At 34.0% G+C, this 19,954-nt stretch overlaps 1 protein-coding gene across 3 annotated transcripts in view; it reads left to right on the forward strand.

Moving 5' to 3' along the window:
- The window catches only part of LOC100378101 (DET1 homolog), a 47,655-nt gene extending 28,390 nt beyond the window's left edge, over window positions 1-19,265 (forward strand). For 2 of the 3 annotated variants that reach the window (XM_085507092.1, XM_085507093.1), the window contains exons 3-4: window positions 5,507-7,045; window positions 17,633-19,265. In XM_085507092.1, the coding sequence (XP_085363218.1) occupies window positions 5,544-7,045; window positions 17,633-17,825 (1,695 nt within the window). In that variant the 5' untranslated portion in view covers window positions 5,507-5,543 and the 3' untranslated portion in view covers window positions 17,826-19,265. Of the gene's footprint in view, window positions 1-655; window positions 735-5,506; window positions 7,046-17,632 lie in introns of those variants that run through there. The other variant, XM_002730846.4, reaches the window with a different exon arrangement.
- The last annotated feature ends 689 nt before the right edge of the window (window positions 19,266-19,954 follow it).

Here is a 19,954-nt window from a genome sequence, read left to right on the forward strand (position 1 = left end):
CTTTTCAAAACAACCTTTTGCTTTGAGAAAGTGTTTAAATGATACAATTAAACACAACTATTAAGAAATAATTTTCTCTTCAACAATAATGGCACAGACTTCGTTATTATGAAAAGTGGAGATTTATTTCTCTCTTCTCACTGATACAAAAAATATCTGTTGCTTTATGAGAAGAACGAGCATTCCAGAGATAAAATAAAAGTTTTCTTTGATAGTAAATGTAGGTGTCAAAATACATTTGGGTTATAATGTTTCCATTCAACATATTCTGAAAAAAGGAATGTTAATTGTTAGGTGATTGGAATATATTATTATCCACTGGTGCTCATGTATTACATGCCATGATCATTCCATTCATTCATTGTACCATAAACATATACCGGTATAATAATTTTTAGAGGGGGATCAATTGTTAGAAGATCAAGGATACTGGGATTGATTCCCATGGTTGAATGCACACTCAGCAGTAGAAAAAAGTGTATAGTCTGTCCACCAGACTTGCAGCTTTCGTATTTTGCCTTTTTGAATGGGACATGAAGCTGACGCTTTTTGTACTGTTTTTTGTTTTTTTTTTAATAATTTATTTTTGTGCCAGGCATCAGTCTTGGACATTTAATGTCACTGTTGTCTCTTCTGACTTTTTTTTTTTTTTTACAAAAGGTGACACATCCGAGCTGCTCATATAGGTGATTTTCTGTCGTCCATTGTTCATCAACAATTACTTTCAATACTTGGTATGTGGATACATTGTATGACTGTCACGCACTCACTCACCCAGGGTAGAGGTCAACCCTTTTTAATGTTCAACTAAGGGTAGGGTTTGAATTTGGGTCTGATGCTACAACCACTATGCTACTGGTGACCAGTAGTTGAGATGTCAATAGAGCTAATTTCAAACAGATGTAGTGGGAAACATGAAAACTAACTCAGAAACACTCAAAGACGTTAAGTTTTATTTCTTATGAATATAGTTCGCTACCTTAAAAAATTGATCACAGTAAATCATTCAAATATTGTGTTGTGATTCACATACATGCATGACATTCATATTTCAAGTTTTTAAGGAGATAGAAGGATGTGTTTTCAAGAAAATAATCAAAATGTGGCCATTTTGAAACATTTTCATAGGTGTCCATGTAAACACATTATTCCATAGATAACTTATGGTATTCAACATTCTCTAATTTTTTGTGACAGCTGTATGTATATTTTTTTCGTTTTGTTGAAAAATTTAGTTTGGTGACCGTATATTTTTGTTTCAGAATTTTGAACATAACAGTAACCCTCTTGCTGGATTTTGAGGATTTCTAAGTATGTTTTTTAATGGTAGCAAACTACCTTACTGAATAAGATAACTTTCAAAGTGAATTGTAAGAACCAGAATCAGTATGCCCTCTAACAGGACTAGTTTTGTAAGGGATACAGAGTCAATATATTGGCCACTTGGATAAGAAATCACAAAGGAAAGATAAAGTCTGTAGGGAATTACTGTTCAAAGTAAAATGCTGCGGCTTCTGATTTCTTTGTTTTTACATTTATTAAACTAAACTAAACTATGAGTTTCATTTTGCCAATTTACAAATTTTAATGGTAGTTTTTGAGATCACTGTACTAATGTATGATTTTCTCATGTGCCAGGGAATTCACACGATTAGTTCCTTCCTGAAAAGTCTGTACGCCTATAATGTGTGAAATGGCCTAGCGGACACACTGTTCGAAAGTTGTAATTTTCTGCCTAGTGCTTGAATTGCTAACAAGATAAGGATGTTCATCAAATAGAGAAGTACAACTAATAGAAAGACTATGGTATTTGATATGAATGTATTTTATATACCATTTACATGTACATGCATTCCTTTTTTTTTTTTTTGCAGTCTTCTACATGCAATATATATCCCGAGGGTAATTTCTTTGGCCTGGGGTCTTTAGAAAATGAGCATTCTCACAGCCGGAAAGCTGAAAAGTTCAATGAAAAACATTTCTCTGACATCTTTTTATAGACTGCCGACTGAATATGTTGGTAATGTTAAATTGTGCTCCATCAGGGCAAGTCTTTGCTGACATTTTGAATGTGTGATACTAACAATGCTACAAAATCTTGTTGTGATCAAGTGGGCGGGACCACAGAACATCAAAGGGCGTAGGATCACGTACCTAGCTCAAGGGCTTTTATTCAATAGAAAGTGGTGCAATGAATTAAAGTGTATTGCAAAAATTACGCAAAGATGCTATTACTGTACGTGATATAATAAACTGAGCAGCATGTCATTCTTTTCTTGTTCCAGTGTTCATGGATGTGTTATATCTGTTCTTTTCTTGTTCTAGTGTTCATGGATGTGATATATCTGTTCTTTTCTTGTTCTAGTGTTCATGGATGTGATATATCTGTTCTTTTCTTGTTCTAGTGTTCATGGATGTGATATATCTGTTCTTTTCTTGTTCTAGTGTTCATGGATGTGATATATCTGTTCTTTTCTTGTTCCAGTGTTCATGGATGTGATATATCTGTTCTTTTCTTGTTCCACAGTGTTCATGGATGTGTTATATCTGTTCTTTTCTTGTTCTAGTGTTCATGGATGTGATATATCTGTTCTTTTCTTGTTCTAGTGTTCATGGATGTGATATATCTGTTCTTTTCTTGTTCTAGTGTTCATGGATGTGATATATCTGTTCTTTTCTTGTTCCAGTGTTCATGGATGTGATATATCTGTTCTTTTCTTGTTCCACAGTGTTCATGGATGTGTTATATCTGTTCTTTTATTGTTCTAGTGTTCATGGATGTGATATATCTGTTCTTTTCTTGTTCCTGTGTTCATGGATGTGTTATATCTGTTCTTTTCTTGTTCTAGTGTTCATGGATGTGATATATCTGTTCTTTTCTTGTTCTAGTGTTCATGGATGTGATATATCTGTTCTTTTCTTGTTCTAGTGTTCATGGATGTGATATATCTGTTCTTTTCTTGTTCCAGTGTTCATGGATGTGTTATATCTGTTCTTTTCTTGTTCTAGTGTTCATGGATGTGTTATATCTGTTCTTTTTATGTTCTAGTGTTCATGGATGTGATATATCTGTTCTTTTCTTGTTCTAGTGTTCATGGATGTGTTATATCTGTTCTTTTCTTGTTCTAGTGTTCATGGATGTGATATATCTGTTCTTTTCTTGTTCCACAGTGTTCATGGATGTGTTATATCTATTCTTTTCTTGTTCTAGTGTTCATGGATGTGTTATATCTGTTCTTTTCTTGTTCCAGTGTTCATGGATGTGTTATATCTGTTCTTTTCTTGTTCTAGTGTTCATGGATGTGATATATCTGTTCTTTTCTTGTTCCAGTGTTCATGGATGTGTTATATCTGTTCTTTTCTTGTTCTTGTGTTCATGGATGTGTTATATCTGTTCTTTTCTTGTTCTAGTGTTCATGGATGTGATATATCTGTTCTTTTCTTGTTCTAGTGTTCATGGATGTGATATATCTGTTCTTTTCTTGTTCTAGTGTTCATGGATGTGATATATCTGTTCTTTTCTTGTTCCAGTGTTCATGGATGTGATATATCTGTTCTTTTCTTGTTCCACAGTGTTCATGGATGTGTTATATCTGTTCTTTTATTGTTCTAGTGTTCATGGATGTGATATATCTGTTCTTTTCTTGTTCCTGTGTTCATGGATGTGTTATATCTGTTCTTTTCTTGTTCTAGTGTTCATGGATGTGTTATATCTGTTCTTTTCTTGTTCTAGTGTTCATGGATGTGATATATCTGTTCTTTTCTTGTTCTAGTGTTCATGGATGTGATATATCTGTTCTTTTCTTGTTCTAGTGTTCATGGATGTGATATATCTGTTCTTTTCTTGTTCCAGTGTTCATGGATGTGATATATCTGTTCTTTTCTTGTTCCACAGTGTTCATGGATGTGTTATATCTGTTCTTTTCTTGTTCTAGTGTTCATGGATGTGATATATCTGTTCTTTTCTTGTTCCTGTGTTCATGGATGTGTTATATCTGTTCTTTTCTTGTTCTAGTGTTCATGGATGTGATATATCTGTTCTTTTCTTGTTCCAGTGTTCATGGATGTGTTATATCTGTTCTTTTCTTGTTCTTGTGTTCATGGATGTGTTATATCTGTTCTTTTCTTGTTCTAGTGTTCATGGATGTGATATATCTGTTCTTTTCTTGTTCTAGTGTTCATGGATGTGATATATCTGTTCTTTTCTTGTTCTAGTGTTCATGGATGTGATATATCTGTTCTTTTCTTGTTCCAGTGTTCATGGATGTGATATATCTGTTCTTTTCTTGTTCCACAGTGTTCATGGATGTGTTATATCTGTTCTTTTCTTGTTCTAGTGTTCATGGATGTGATATATCTGTTCTTTTCTTGTTCCTGTGTTCATGGATGTGTTATATCTGTTCTTTTCTTGTTCTAGTGTTCATGGATGTGTTATATCTGTTCTTTTCTTGTTCTAGTGTTCATGGATGTGATATATCTGTTCTTTTCTTGTTCTAGTGTTCATGGATGTGATATATCTGTTCTTTTCTTGTTCTAGTGTTCATGGATGTGATATATCTGTTCTTTTCTTGTTCCAGTGTTCATGGATGTGATATATCTGTTCTTTTCTTGTTCCACAGTGTTCATGGATGTGTTATATCTGTTCTTTTCTTGTTCTAGTGTTCATGGATGTGATATATCTGTTCTTTTCTTGTTCCTGTGTTCATGGATGTGTTATATCTGTTCTTTTCTTGTTCTAGTGTTCATGGATGTGATATATCTGTTCTTTTCTTGTTCCAGTGTTCATGGATGTGTTATATCTGTTCTTTTCTTGTTCTTGTGTTCATGGATGTGTTATATCTGTTCTTTTCTTGTTCTAGTGTTCATGGATGTGATATATCTGTTCTTTTCTTGTTCTAGTGTTCATGGATGTGATATATCTGTTCTTTTCTTGTTCTAGTGTTCATGGATGTGATATATCTGTTCTTTTCTTGTTCCAGTGTTCATGGATGTGATATATCTGTTCTTTTCTTGTTCCACAGTATTCATGGATGTGTTATATCTGTTCTTTTCTTGTTCTAGTGTTCATGGATGTGTTATATCTGTTCTTTTCTTGTTCTAGTGTTCATGGATGTGATATATCTGTTCTTTTCTTGTTCTAGTGTTCATGGATGTGATATATCTGTTCTTTTCTTGTTCTAGTGTTCATGGATGTGATATATCTGTTCTTTTCTTGTTCCAGTGTTCATGGATGTGTTATATCTGTTCTTTTCTTGTTCTAGTGTTCATGGATGTGTTATATCTGTTCTTTTCTTGTTCTAGTGTTCATGGATGTGATATATCTGTTCTTTTCTTGTTCTAGTGTTCATGGATGTGTTATATCTGTTCTTTTCTTGTTCCTGTGTTCATACCGGATGTGTTATATCTGTTCTTTTCTTGTTCTAGTGTTCATGGATGTGATATATCTGTTCTTTTCTTGTTCCTGTGTTCATGGATGTGATATATCTGTTCTTTTCTTGTTCCACAGTGTTCATGGATGTAACATTAGTTCTATCGTCTTCACAATGCCAATAAAAAGAGTCGGTGAAGACAAATCTGGTCTGCAGCTTGTCACAAATCCGATAGAGAAAATCAAGCCTCGTCAGATACCGAATCAAAACATAGTATATCGTCTGTGTCAGAGAGAGACGCATCCAGGTATACCAGGAACACAATTCCACACAGCGAGATCATTCCATCAAAATGTTTTCCCCAACTTTACAATTGTTAATGTTGAGAAACCACCATGCTTTTTGCGAAAGTTCTCCCCGGATGGACAACATTTCATTGCTTTCTCTGCTGATCAAACATCGCTTGAAATCTATCAGTTTCAGGGTCCTGCTGCAGCTGAAGAATTATTACAGAACACAAAATTTGGACCAATCACAGCGAATGATGAACTTTCACAGACAATACGAAGTCAGATATTTCAGAAATTCTTTGTTTTACGGCATAGCGTTAATGTGGCCCAAAATGGCGAACATTTAAACCGGGAATGTAGCCTATTCACGGACGATGGCCGATTTGTTATTGTTGGTTCTGCTGCATATGTTCCTGAAGAGCCATACCCATATTTTTTCGACGTGTACCGAAATAATGAATCTGTGTCGCCTAATCCTAGATCGCCATTAGAGGACTATTCCCTGCATGTGGTTGACATGTATTTAGGTATTCTTTGTGATAGTAGACAGTTAAAATGTGATAAAGTCTTTCTTTCCCACAACCAGGGCCTCTATCTTTACCGTAACATTTTAGCTGTACTTTCAGTTCAACAACAGACGATTCATATATTTCAAGTCACAGCTGAAGGTGCTTTCATAGATGTACGGGTCATTGGTCGGTTCTGTTACGAGGACGATGCACTTATTTTATCTTCAGTCCGAGCTGAAGGGAATGCAGCTCCTCAGCCTGATAGACCATTCCGAGAAGCAAGTATAAACTCTCTGAAACACAGGTTATTGGCGTTTCTGTGGAGGAAGGCTGCCGCAGATGGTTCACCTACAGCATTACGAAGATTTTATCAGTTCTTTGATCAAATCCGGCTGCTGAGAATGTGGAAAATGCAGTTACTGGATGAGACACACTTACTGATTAAGTATGCCAGTGAAGATGTTGTAACACTTCGCGTTCCAGACCCAAACTCGCAGCCGTCATTCTTTGTTGTGTATAACATGCTGTCAACCAAAGTAGTGGCTGTGTACGAGAACACATCTGAAGAACTTTTAGAACTCTTTGAGAATTTCTGTGATCTGTACCGAAATGCGTCACTCCATGCACATGCACAGTTCACATGTTCAGCATCAAGCAACGTTCATGCCAGACAGATCCAGAGACGATTCAAGCATACAATTATCAATGCGAAGTATGGTGGCCATATGGAGGCTGTTAAGAGGTTACTAGCCCAGTTACCCATCAGTTCACAGTCTTACAGTAGCAGTCCTTACCTGGATTTAGCATTGTTTAGTTATGATGATAAATGGGTTTCAGTTATGGAAAGACCCAAGGCATGTGGAGATCACCCAATAAGGTAAGCTTTTCCCTCTGTTGCCTTTAAAAAGTTGCATCCCCACTTGGTATAATCTGTAGAAGACCTCCCACTAACACCTGTAAGCATCATAAGAGCTTGTACTTTGTACAGATCTGTGACCTTTTTGGGACTACTTTATTGCATGCGTCAGAATACATACTTTTGTAATGGTGTTATATGTCACCTGATCACCCAAGTGTATTGATATGTAAAAAGTAGTGCGGGTGGTGTAACTGAAAATGGCGAAATAAACAAGAAGATTGAAAGCTCTCTGGTTTCTTTGATGTTTTGTGTGTTTCTGAGTCAACACATCACAAGGTTATTGGAAATCTTGTTTAACAGAATTGAAATTTAGAAGTATCTCCTGAAATAAAAGTTGCCTGAACAAGTGATTACAAAGAAAATTACTAGTATGTTTTATTTTCTGAAAAGACTACTCAAATATTTCAGGATTTGTCGTCAAACCAACTGATTTTAGCTGGCAAAGTTGAGTATTAATTAGGTATTGGCGCTGTCCAGTGAAGCTTCTCTGTCTCACTGAAGTAGTTTCTTCATATAAATAGTATTCTGTGACAGACTTGTGTATACAAGATATGTACAACTGCTACTGCGTTAATAATATTTTCAGAAAATGTATGAAAGTTGAAGGATATATATTGACGACCCAACCATAGCTAGTAGTCCGATGCTCTCATAGGAGACCATACGTTTCTGTAGGCAAATCTCATTTATTGATTAGTTTTGTGGTGAAAAAATCAATGGACCATTTACAATGATTTTTAGCTAGTTTTACTTTACTCATCTCTTGAACTGGTGTTGTTGAATTTTAGGCATGAAAATGTATCTATTGAATTTAGGCTTGAAAATGTATCTATTGAAATATCTGTGAGATACAAGAACACGTTTTCCACAAAAATGTTGTAGATTCACCTGTGACTGGCAATTGCATGACCAGTGTTTTGTGTCACTGAATGTATTTATAATATGTAATGACTACGTCTTGTAAAAATGTTAAATTTGCTTTTGTATTTGAGATGGGTTCCCAACTAGCTGAGCTGACATATTGGAAATAGGGATCTCCTTATAACAGTAATGTGGATTAATTTATTTTGAGTTTTTATTTTGGTGACTGTTAGTTTATAACAAAAGAATTATTGTATTGGGGTGATTATTAGCACTTTACTTTCAAAAAAAGATATTTTGTGACTTGTTTCTGCAGATTAACTCTGTTTTTAGCTCTGCTATCGTCAAAGTTGACAGTGCGGAGCTGTCGTCTCCCGTCAACAAATTATATTTCCAGCTTCTAAATCAGAAAAAAATACTGGTACAAAATTTTCACAGCCAAATGGTCTGTTTTGGCAACATTAAGCCAACCACAAAATTCGGTTGAATTCATCGTTTTTATGTGGAACAGATTCTTATATTCAAACATCTAACTACACAAAGAACATAGAATACTTTTCCAGGGGTATTCGAAAATTAAATTGTCATATGACTGTAAAGTGATCACTGATTGGCTTCTAAGTTGGAAGACAAACATTCGTCATTTCTCAGAGAACCCTGGACCGATTTTTTTTCAAATCTGGTACAAATGGGAGAAATGTGCACATCGATTTATTTGACCTTTGACTGACTGGTGGCCATTTTTGTCCCAAAAAACAACAAAACATCAACTGTTATTTAAACATGACTTGACCGATTTCATTCAAAAGTGGCATTTACATAAGTCATCATTTTTTGTGTGATTCTATTCGTAATGGCTGCCTCGTGGCCATTTTGTTTTTGTACAAGTGTTCTGCTCATTTTACAGAGATGAGTGTACAGATTTGGGTTAAAAACTGTAAAAAGGCAAGATATAATGGGTTAAATGTTGTTTTCAGTTATTTTTATTTTTCATCGAAATTTAGTCAATTGGCTGTCATTTTTGTCAAAACGGGCTGTCATTTTTGTCAAAACGAATAAAATTTGAGAATTCAAACATGTCATCAACTGTTTCTTGGACATGCCTTGAAAGATTTCATTCAAACTTGGGATTTACATCAGTCATAGTGGGTTACTGATGCACATCATTGTTTTTCGTGATTTGATTGAAAATGGCGCACTGGTGGCCATTTTGTTCTTTACGAGTGTTCTACTCATTTTACAAAGATGATTGTACAGATTTGGGTTAAATTTGGTACAGAGGCAAGATATCGCTTTGTTTTATTTTGTTGACCTTCAACTGACAGCCATTAATTGTCCCAAAAATCAACATTTGGACATATCATTAACAGTTTCTGGGGCATGCCTTCATTCAAACTTAGTCTTTATACCTGTTTCATGCACGTTTGTGGTAAAAGGTTAAATACTATCCCAATATTTAAACATTATCTGACTAGTCTATGCTTTTCATTGTTTGACAAAGTCACTATTAAAGCACATGATGGGGACTGTCATTGACAATGTCTTGTTACACAAAAAACATAGAACACTTTCTCAGGGGTATTCGAAAATGAAATTGTCATCGAACTGTAAAGTCATCACTGATTTAGGAGTTGAATGACGATTTTGGTTTCAAAAATCCAAGAAAAGTGATCTAGGTTCTTTGTGCATGCACAAACATCTAAAAAATAACTAAGAAAACCATCATCCTTCTGTGAGAATCTTGCAGCAATCCAGTGGAGAACATAGTGATTGAAGTGAATTCATTCTTTTACTTTAATGCCGCTGAGCTGTTGACTAGCTCTTGGGTCATTCCTAATCAGGCTCTGAGTACAAGTGTATCACTATCCATTGCAGCCAATATTTTGCCAGCATGGAGATGGCTCAGCCAATTTTGTATCATTTTTCATGATAATCATAGTACTCAGTGAGAGATGTTCTGAATATACAATATAATGTGCAAAAATGAAACTTTAAACCCATTCAACATTATTTATCGAACACACCTGGACCAGTTTCATTCAAAATGTAATAGTATATTATAGTCTCTTTACTTTCGTAATAGACAGATTTTTTGCGATTTGTGAAATATTGTAGCTATAGTCAGAGAGTTATCGCGAACATTTCTAGCAGCGAAACTGTTTTCAGTAATAGTATCGGTATTATGAGGTTGTAGCAAGAATACCGCAAAGTGAACACAATGGCAGTACTGCCTGAATGCGTACTTTGCTGTATTCATGTGATACGGTTATTATCTTTTTCCTGCTTGTAGTAGTAATTTAATGAGATATAACATCCCGCCATGGCAAAGTTAAACTGTATGGCGCTGTGCAAAGGTTTGTGTTCAGGGATTTTATTTCCACCTTGTGCTATAGCTCTTCTGCATACAACGTAAAAACGAAGTAGAATTGGACAATTTCATTGACGTAGTTCACCTCGTATAAAAAAAATTGGAACAATATGTTTTAGAACGAATGCAGACTGGTGATCATTTTGTTTTCAAGTGTTTTTCACCCATTTCTCTGACACTAGTTTAATCACGAATTTCTTTAAAGTTTGTAACACAGGCAAGATGAAGTGATTTACGGTGCATGCGTCAATTTGTTTCATGTTTCAATGAAATTTAACACACAAGTGACCATTTTTATATGTTTGGTAATATGACGGAACACAATGGCTGCACCCTGATGTTTTATGTTATGGAATTTATTTTCATATTTGACAAATGTTAGGTTGAGTCTATGGTGTTCAGTTATTAATAGGTGATTTTGAACTCAAATTTCTTTATTTCGTAGCTCACATCGACCGGCCGATATTCGACAGAGGAATATTGCTTTTGAATACCCTCATTTAATTGAAATTGACCATCATCAAATGTGGACAGCACATTATTACCCATGGAAATGTCCCCAAAATACTTTCGCGTTTGTCGAATCCCACGCGATATCCCAACGCTACGACACTATGACCTTTGTTTGTCCTGTTTTTACGTTCGATTTCACGCATAACACGTGATTCTCTCAGTGAATGAAAAATGGTCTATTCCATATTTTACCAGACTGAGTCACCTGGAAACCTGTAGTCATGGCATCTACAATTTCTGTATGAGTGTAAGCAAGGCTTGTGACCTACTTTAAATTCTCTTCAGTGATTGGTTAAACCAGTGTTCCATTCTATTCATTTGCAATTATTTGCAGACGTGTGCACACTCATTGTTACTGACAAAAATTCTGATTGATAAATGCTGCGAACAACAAAATTCAAGAGCTTTCCTAGATATTACCAATACACTATAATTCACCACCATTGTGCGAGACGACATTCTCCTTGTAACATATTTTAACATTGATATTAAAGAGTAAACCTCTATTCCAAATACATTCGAACTCTAACATCCAGAGTTTCGGCTCATGTGATTTTCATATCAATCTTTAAATAACGTACACATGTACAAGTTTGCATATCACCAGTCAAAGTAAAAGTTGTTTTAAAACCAATTTATTATAATTTCTGATTTTTTATAATATTCATTATGAGGTATTTTAAATGCACATGGGAAGGTATCTCGTGAAATACAACCAAGCACTAAATAATGAAATAGAATTATGATTTTATGTACTCATTTGCACGTCAACAGTAGAAACACAAAGTACATTTTCAGGGGTGCTACAAAATAAACTGCAGTACAAATGTAATAAAAAGCATTACTCTCAGCTTGAAAACCATTTTCTGAAACGCTTTGCGTATTTCTTGGACTCGTTTGAATTTGGTATAATATAATTCCTTGTTGGTAAATGTTTTGGGACATTGTTGGTGTCTTCATCGAAGCTGTTGAGTTTGTAAATGCTGTCTGCTCATTGTTGATAGTATTAAAACACTTCAAGAGAGAGGGGGCTGTGACATTCTCAATAGCATGTGTTATATTGTACCGTGTTCATTGAGTGACAAGCTATTGCCCTATGATTCTTTCTCTTCAGTTTCCTAATGGCGAGTTGTAATTCATCTACATTATCTTTTGTGCAATATCTAGACATTCGTTTTGACAAAATTGATGGTTTTTCCCAGTTCATTTCTACAACATAAATTTTATACAGTTACAAGTAGTGTGATATTATTTGGAAAACTATAATACTGATTTAAAACCAAGATTATTTTTGAAATGCAGATAATAGATACATCAGAGTTGTATCTGATTGTGATGCGTGTGTTCTGATTCGCCATTTCTGCGCCAGAAACTTTATCAGAAAGAATAGCTTTGTTTGGTACATGCAGTCTCATCAGATATTGAATAATTCTCTTTTAGATTGTCAGATATGCTCTAAATCATATATACTGTATCTGATAAATTTATATTTTCATGGTTATAAAATTACATTTTGGTGTCACACATTTTATAATGTATTAAAATGGTGCTAAAATCTTTCTACTCAAAATTAAGGGCTGGAGTGAAATTAAAAAAAAATTACTACTGAGAATGTTACTGGGCATATATGCAATGCATTATGGGAGAGAACAACCTATCGGGTCTGATGGAAAAATATGATTACTGAATTAAATTTTAAAATAGGATGTTTAATCTTCAATTTTGGCTGAACATTCGTTAAATAATAAGAATCAAAATTAAAGAGAAATGTCAAATTTTCTTTTCCCCATTTGTTCACCAAGTTTCTACAAAGACAGTCTGGTTTACATGTAGATGTGAATTAATATGCCAGTATAACTTACTGATAATTTTACCTTTTAAAAGAATGTTATGGTTTTGAACATGCCATGTCTTGGTCATTCAATCTCTTTCAGGCCTGATCCTCAGTCTGTGTGTATAATGGCTGATTGGAGGACATTTTATTGTGCAAATATCTCAGATTTGATCTAATAAGTATTTTGTTAAACTCGGTCCAATATGCTTGAATGACAGCTTTTACTGCATATCATATTTTGAATACTAGTATATCTGGAAATATTTTATTGTCAACTGAGGGACATTTGGTTATCATACTATGAACAAACAAAATGTTAGTGATGATATTGATGAAATCATGTCTACTGTATTCCTTGTAAACAAATGTCTGTTTATATACTGAGTTTCAAATGTCCATAAAGTAAATTAGCCATGGTTTTACCATGCTTTCTTATTAAGCAAATAATGTGTGAATATCCCATATACTTCCACAGCAATGTATAAGTGTCACCTCAGTTCTCTGTCAGGAATTGAAACTTAGTATGAAGACTGTACTTTGTGTGTGCCAGTTTGCAATATGGATGTTTATCATATACCTTGTATTGTCTGGCCTCGTAACTCTATTAATGATAGTATTGTCATCCAGGTAGCACAGTACATGTATATCAACAAGTGCTTTGAAATTAGACAACAAATTTTGGATTAATATACATCTTTCTTCTAGAAGGAGTTATTATTTTTTTTACCATTAATATTCTGTTTTTGTAGATTAGTTTATTTTTTACTCCCATGTGCGAAGCACACAATGGGAGTCTTTGCAGTTTGTCTGTGTATGTGTGTATGTGTGTGTGTATGTGTGTCCGTCTGTTCCAGACCATATATCAGTTTTTGATGAAACTTGGTACATAGTTGCTCTGGGCCAATGCGCAAATTTGATGAGGTTTTGGTAAAATTAGCTAATTTTTGGCTGTTCCATGACTGTTTCACTGATATCTAAACAACCACTCATTGGATTTTGATGAAATTTAGTACATATATGCTCTGAACTTATGCGCAGATTTGATTAGTTTTTGGTAAAAGTCTGTGCATATTAATTACCTAATTTGCATAATTAATAAATTTTCAGCTTTTGATATTTCAAGTAGTAAGTATTACATTTCAATAAAACTTGGTACATAGATACCAAGGACTATGCAGAGACCTGATTAGTTTCAGGGTAAATAAATGTGCATATTAATTACCTAATTTGCATAATTAATCAATATTCAACGTTCACACTGGTATCTCAAATACTAATCATCACATTTCAATGAAACTTTGTACATGGATGCTATAGGACAATAGACAGACCTGATTAATTGTGGGTTAAAATCTGTACATATTAATTACCTAATTTGCATAATTAACCAATTCTAAGCTATCACACTTATATCTAAAGTACTAATTATTCCATTTCAATGAAACTTAGTACAAAGATGCTCTAGGACAATGTACAAACCTGATTAGTTTGGGATTAAAATCTGTTCATATTAATTCCTAATTAGCATAATTTCAATAAAACTTGGTACATAGATGGTCTGTTATTTTGCACAGACCTCATTAGTTTTACACTCAAATCTGTTCATATTAATTTTCTGATTTGCATAATTGGTTTTCAGTTTTCAATATCTCAAGTACAAGTAATTTCGAATTATATTTAATGTGTCTCCAATACTCTCAGCACATGGGAGTTCTTTCTAAGCTTTCTTTGATTTATTACTTCCTTATTAGTGTATTAATACTGTATTCTTTTACTATTATCTGTAACCATTGCCACTCTCTCCGGGGAGTGAGTAAGTGTTAATGAATAAATAAATAAAAAATATTAGAAAGCTGAAAAGTGAGACACGCAATCATATTTTATATCACGCCTGCTGACTATTTGGGGAAACTATTACCTTTTAATAGTTTTAAAGCCACATGCACTTCAAACTTGTTCCAGACATTAACAGATACAGCGTGTTGCAGATGATGAAATTTGTTGCTAATATGCCTAGATCTTCACAGTACAGAATTTTACCATTATGGTATCGGGCTTGTCTTTATAAAAACATTAATTGTCGGATACTGAAAAATATTTAGAGCTTAAATCTAACCACATTCAAGGGATTGTGTTTTGGTTCAGTTCAGGTTTGAAAAAGTTAGTGACCTGACTTTGTTGTGATATCAAGCAAAATGATATCAATCTGCTCAGTGGACATTTGAATGAATGACCTAAATAAGACTATTAGGTGAAATGATTTGAAACACCATTACGTAGAAAGAATTGCAAATATCTTTAGTGGAAGCTATAGGGTGTATTGTAAAAACCTTATGTTGCAAAAGCCATATTCAGTCCATAAATATTATTCTCAGGACTGGACATCCAGGCATTTTCACCGCCTGTCAACTATTGCGGTAAAAACAAAGGCTGAAAACTTTCAGAAAACTGTACTTTGGGATGGTTGTTGAGACTCCTCTGAACAGTGTAGCAAGATCACCCCTGCATGTCAAACATAAATTTGATTGTCCAGGATTACTTCAAAGTTGATTTTTTGGTGTTTTCTCAAATTTAGCTATTTTCAACGATTCTTCGACAGGCGTTCAACAGCAGCTCGCACAAAGCCCATAGAAATGCATGTGCACTGCCCCGAGGATAGGTCGCTTTTACTGGAACGAATTGTCTCATAAGTTTATATAAGACAGGGTTCTTTTGTACATGTATTTTGTGATATGCTGCTAAAAAAGGACCATCCCCTGAAATGTACAGCTATTTTTAATATTTGGTTAGAACAGTATGGTCTACTTATATAGCACATTAAGCTCTGCACAGTTTTAGATCTGCTGTTGACTAATAGTTGACAGAGCGGGGCTGTTTACTGAATGTCCGTTGATGTCTGTCTTCTTCAAATCTACGTTTTCAACTTCTTTTGTGAACAGCAATTCTGTTTGCTTTGATGCTTGGTATATATGTACCTTGGGTGGACTTCTCAAATATGTTCATTTCGTGATGATGAATATTTCCATCATTTTTGGTAAAAAGTGATATTTTCGATTTTATTTGGTGTCTAGGTGTCTAACCTAGTGAATATTTTCAGTAAAAATTTACATTTTTGACTATCTAACTACAATGAATACAGCAAAGCTATAATATTAGCAGACTGGCTGATTGTTTGAATAATAGTTATTTGGGTAAGCTTTTATGCTATCGATGTAATCTAGTGTCTCGCATGGCTGGAACTGAGTTTTGATATTCAGAGCGCACCAAATAAAGGTCACAACAATTCAAAAACAACTGGATTACCCAGGGTAATTGAAATTGTGAAAAAAATATTGAATATTTTGAAGGGTATGCATTCAGCTAGAGCATTTTGGCAAACAGCATTGTGACCTCTGGAAGTTATTACAGGTGCACGCCTTGCATAGTCAGATTACATGATGCCCTCTAGGACTTGGAGGGATATACATTTGCGAAACATGCTCAGTTTACTCTTAGGTCAGCTCTGGTAAAGATCTAAATTAAAGGAAACATCAAGCCAAACAACATAACATGAGAAATACTGACGCGAATTAGTTCAGATTTTCGTTGTGCATATTACTCATGTATATAACTATAGTAACGGAAATTAGAATGTTACAAATACATGTAAAGTAAAGATATTGCTAAAAACGTTAAATCGTTATTTTAGTCGTGAAATATAGAATGATTTTTTTTTGTTCCTTTTTTGTGAACAGGTAATATACAATATAAGGAAATTTGAGCATTTGGTAGAAAAACAAAAAAATAAATATTTTCAGTTGTTTCCATGACAACTATTTTATAAGCATGTTTGGCACCATTGGTACCATGTTCTAAACTTTCAGACAATTTGAAGTTCAACTTTTGAATTTATGAATGAAATCATTTTCTCAATTTCTGACAACAGATTCTATGACGTCATACTTTACCCATAATCCTTTGCTTGGAAATCAAGATGGCTGACTACCGGTACATAATACTGATGAAAAGTTGAATATCTAAGGAATGAAAAGTGATATAAAATACTGTAAATTGCATTCTACTACATTTGTGGAGCTTTTTTCTTAAGGGGTCATTATGTTATTTGGCTCAATGTTTCCTTTAAATCTTTAATCTTGTGAGTATAGGATAGGAGAATAACTTGTTTCTTGTTGTTGTTACTGTATACTTGGTAGTATTTGCCAATACATATGAGAGACATGTTTCTAACATGTCAATGTCAGTTTGTGGACCAATAATGTTAAAACATCCTAAACTGACTGGTTGTAAACATGTCAGTTTTGTACTTAGATTTTGACTACATACATGTGACAGTAACAAAGTAAGAATTAAACAAGAATTGATTTTGTTTAAAAAGGAGACAATAGTATGGCAACTAAAACGACTTGATTCTAACATGTTTGTCAGCTATCATCACAATATTAATGAAGAGAATCGTCATACTGTAGAATATTTTATTTTCGCTTGGAATTTATTTTCGCTGAAGGGATGATTCCGTGAAAATAAAATCTAGCGAATATACTTTTTTTTCTATATTTCCCATTCAACTCGTCAAAAATCAGTGAAAATATATTCCATACAAAACGCCCATAAAGCCTTTTCAGCGAAAATTAATTCCAGCGAAAATAAAGTATTCTGCAGTAGTTGAAAAACAGCAGTTAATCATGCTAAAAACATGCTTACTGATTAGAAATAAACATCTTCAGAGCTGGTTATAAATATGTTTCTGGTGTGTGTTGTAACATGTTTATTGCCATCTATTTTGTAAAAGTAGACTTACTGACTAAATTGGCTTGGCTTACTAGTTATCCCACAGGAAATCTGTTGTTAGTGAATAGGGATATCTGTGTCCTCGCCACGTGCATGCCCTACCACAGTCACATCCAGATTTTTCAACTGGCTAACTTTACATATTGTTTGCTTACAATGTACCTTTTTGCTCAACTTGTAGGTTTTATGCACGAGACTCTGGGTTGTTAAAATTCAAGATACATGCTGGTGTATTAGGACGACCAACACCACCTACTGCGAGACGATTAGTGGCTTTTACCTTCCATCCTTACGAACCGTTTGCGATCTCTGTACAGAAAACCAACGCTGAGTATATTGTTAATTTTCATATTAGACACATCTCCGTTGACTAAAAATAAAGATTGCTCTGATAAAGTATTCCCTTATTGGATTCTACATATTGAGGGATACTTGCAAGGTAGCTTGGAGATGCGTCTCTAAAAGTGATAAAAAGGATTTCCTCGCTGGGTACAAATATTGCTGAAGGTTTTATGTTTGCAATAGTTGAAAAATGCAGTGTATACATTTTTGCCATGTACTAGTATCCCACAAAGGTCAACTCTGCTGAAAAAAGTTTAAAATAGATTTGCTTAAGTACCCTACAAAACTGCGTCATATGCATACTGGGTTAAATCGCAAATCAAACTGATGTGCAAAAGTAAGCTTATTTATTGTCTCGGTACCAATGCTCAAAAGATTGAATCATATTACGTCTGAGAAATAGACACAAATCAAGCAATGACAAAGTAAACACTGTTTACAACTAAAATTTACTTTATAATAATAATAAACAGAAACATGTTGACTACTTTATTTGAACAAATCTTTTTAATAACCAGAACAAGCAATGAACTGTTTTGCATATAAATTAATATAATATTTTTGGCTGCATGTTTATTGCATACAGAGCAATGATTTTAATCATTAGTGCATCAGATGATATTTAAAAAAAAATATTTTGTATCTTGGCTGAAGAGATTGTGTTATTCTTTTGTTGAGCTAATTTTTGCTTATCATGCCTGTCTCCACATACAAAAGTCAGGAGTTACAGCAGTGGCATTAAATGTCTGAGACCATTCCAAGAAGCAAGAATAAATTCTCTGAAACATTGTTGGCGAGTCTGTGGAAGAAGCCAGTGCAGATGGTACATATGCGGTTTTGCAAATAATTTTAACTTTTGCCTGGTAGAAAATCGTTTAAAAAACAAATATGCATTTTTACATCAGGATGAGTGAACAACATATTTGCCTGCCTCTTATACAAGTAGTGAAATTATACTCTGCAATGATAATGTAAAATTGAAGGTTTGAATATGCAGGTAATATTGCTCTTGTTCTGAATTCCTGCTTCCATTAGAAAATTGAAACAATAGCACGTCCACAGACCAACATATATGATTCACAAGCGTTGGAGAAATTTGAACAAAAAGTGAAATGGGGAAGCCAAAATGAAACCTGAGTGATTCCCCATGAATTGTGCATAGTTTTACCCCATGTGTCGTTAATTTCCATTAATTCTATGTTATCCATACACTGAAAAGTATACTGTAAAATACTTTTATTTTTGCTTGGAATTAATTTTTTCACTGGAGGAATCATTAAGTGAAAATAAAATCCAGCAATTATACCTTTTCCCCTATATTTTACATTCAACTTGTCAAAATCAGTGAAAATTAATTCCAGCTAAAATTCAAGTATTTTACAGTAGCCAGTACTTCTCAAAGTGGAACACATAAATTCATACTATTGTGAACTGTTCAATTCTTTTAGGAATAAAACTGCATATTTGTTGTATTTGTACTGTATTGTTGTTGTACTGAATCGGTTGTCTTTGTGATCAAGTATAATATGCCAAGTACTGGTATGTACTGTATTTACTCTATTAGTAGTGCATGTGCTTAAATAGAATAAAAAGCTTTATTTTGATAATCTATTAATGTAATTTTTGGCTTTTAGACACTTTTTTTTGTAGATGTGCTTCCAATAGAGAAAATATTGTAACATACATACATACATGTTATATCACTTTTCAGTTAACACTAAATATTTTACCAATAACAACACTATGTCATTACTGCTATGTATGACAAACTGTGCATCACCACAACCCTACCACAACCCCCACCCCCGTCCCTGTCCCCACCCTCAGATGAAACTTAGTAGCATATCCTTCTATTGGCTAGCTGAACAAAATAATATATACAATGTTTATTTATTTATTCAAGGTACAGAGGCCACCGGCCTATAAGTACAAGTAATGTATGTCAAGAAAGTATTACAGTGTAGCCAATAAAGCACATTGTTTCTTTGCTGACTAATATGATACATTAATTTTGGTTAACTGTGTAATGGCAATGCTTCACAAGTTTTGCTATGTTTGGTTCCATTTCAGTCTTGTTGAATTTCCCCACAGTTTGCCTTGTAGCATGTAAATAGTAGTATGTCTGTTTCAATTAGATAACGATATATTTTTTCTTGTGTAC

This window comes from Saccoglossus kowalevskii, chromosome 13 (genome assembly GCF_978046115.1).
Source record: "Saccoglossus kowalevskii chromosome 13, keSacKowa6.1, whole genome shotgun sequence".
Lineage (NCBI taxonomy): Eukaryota > Metazoa > Hemichordata > Enteropneusta > Harrimaniidae > Saccoglossus > Saccoglossus kowalevskii.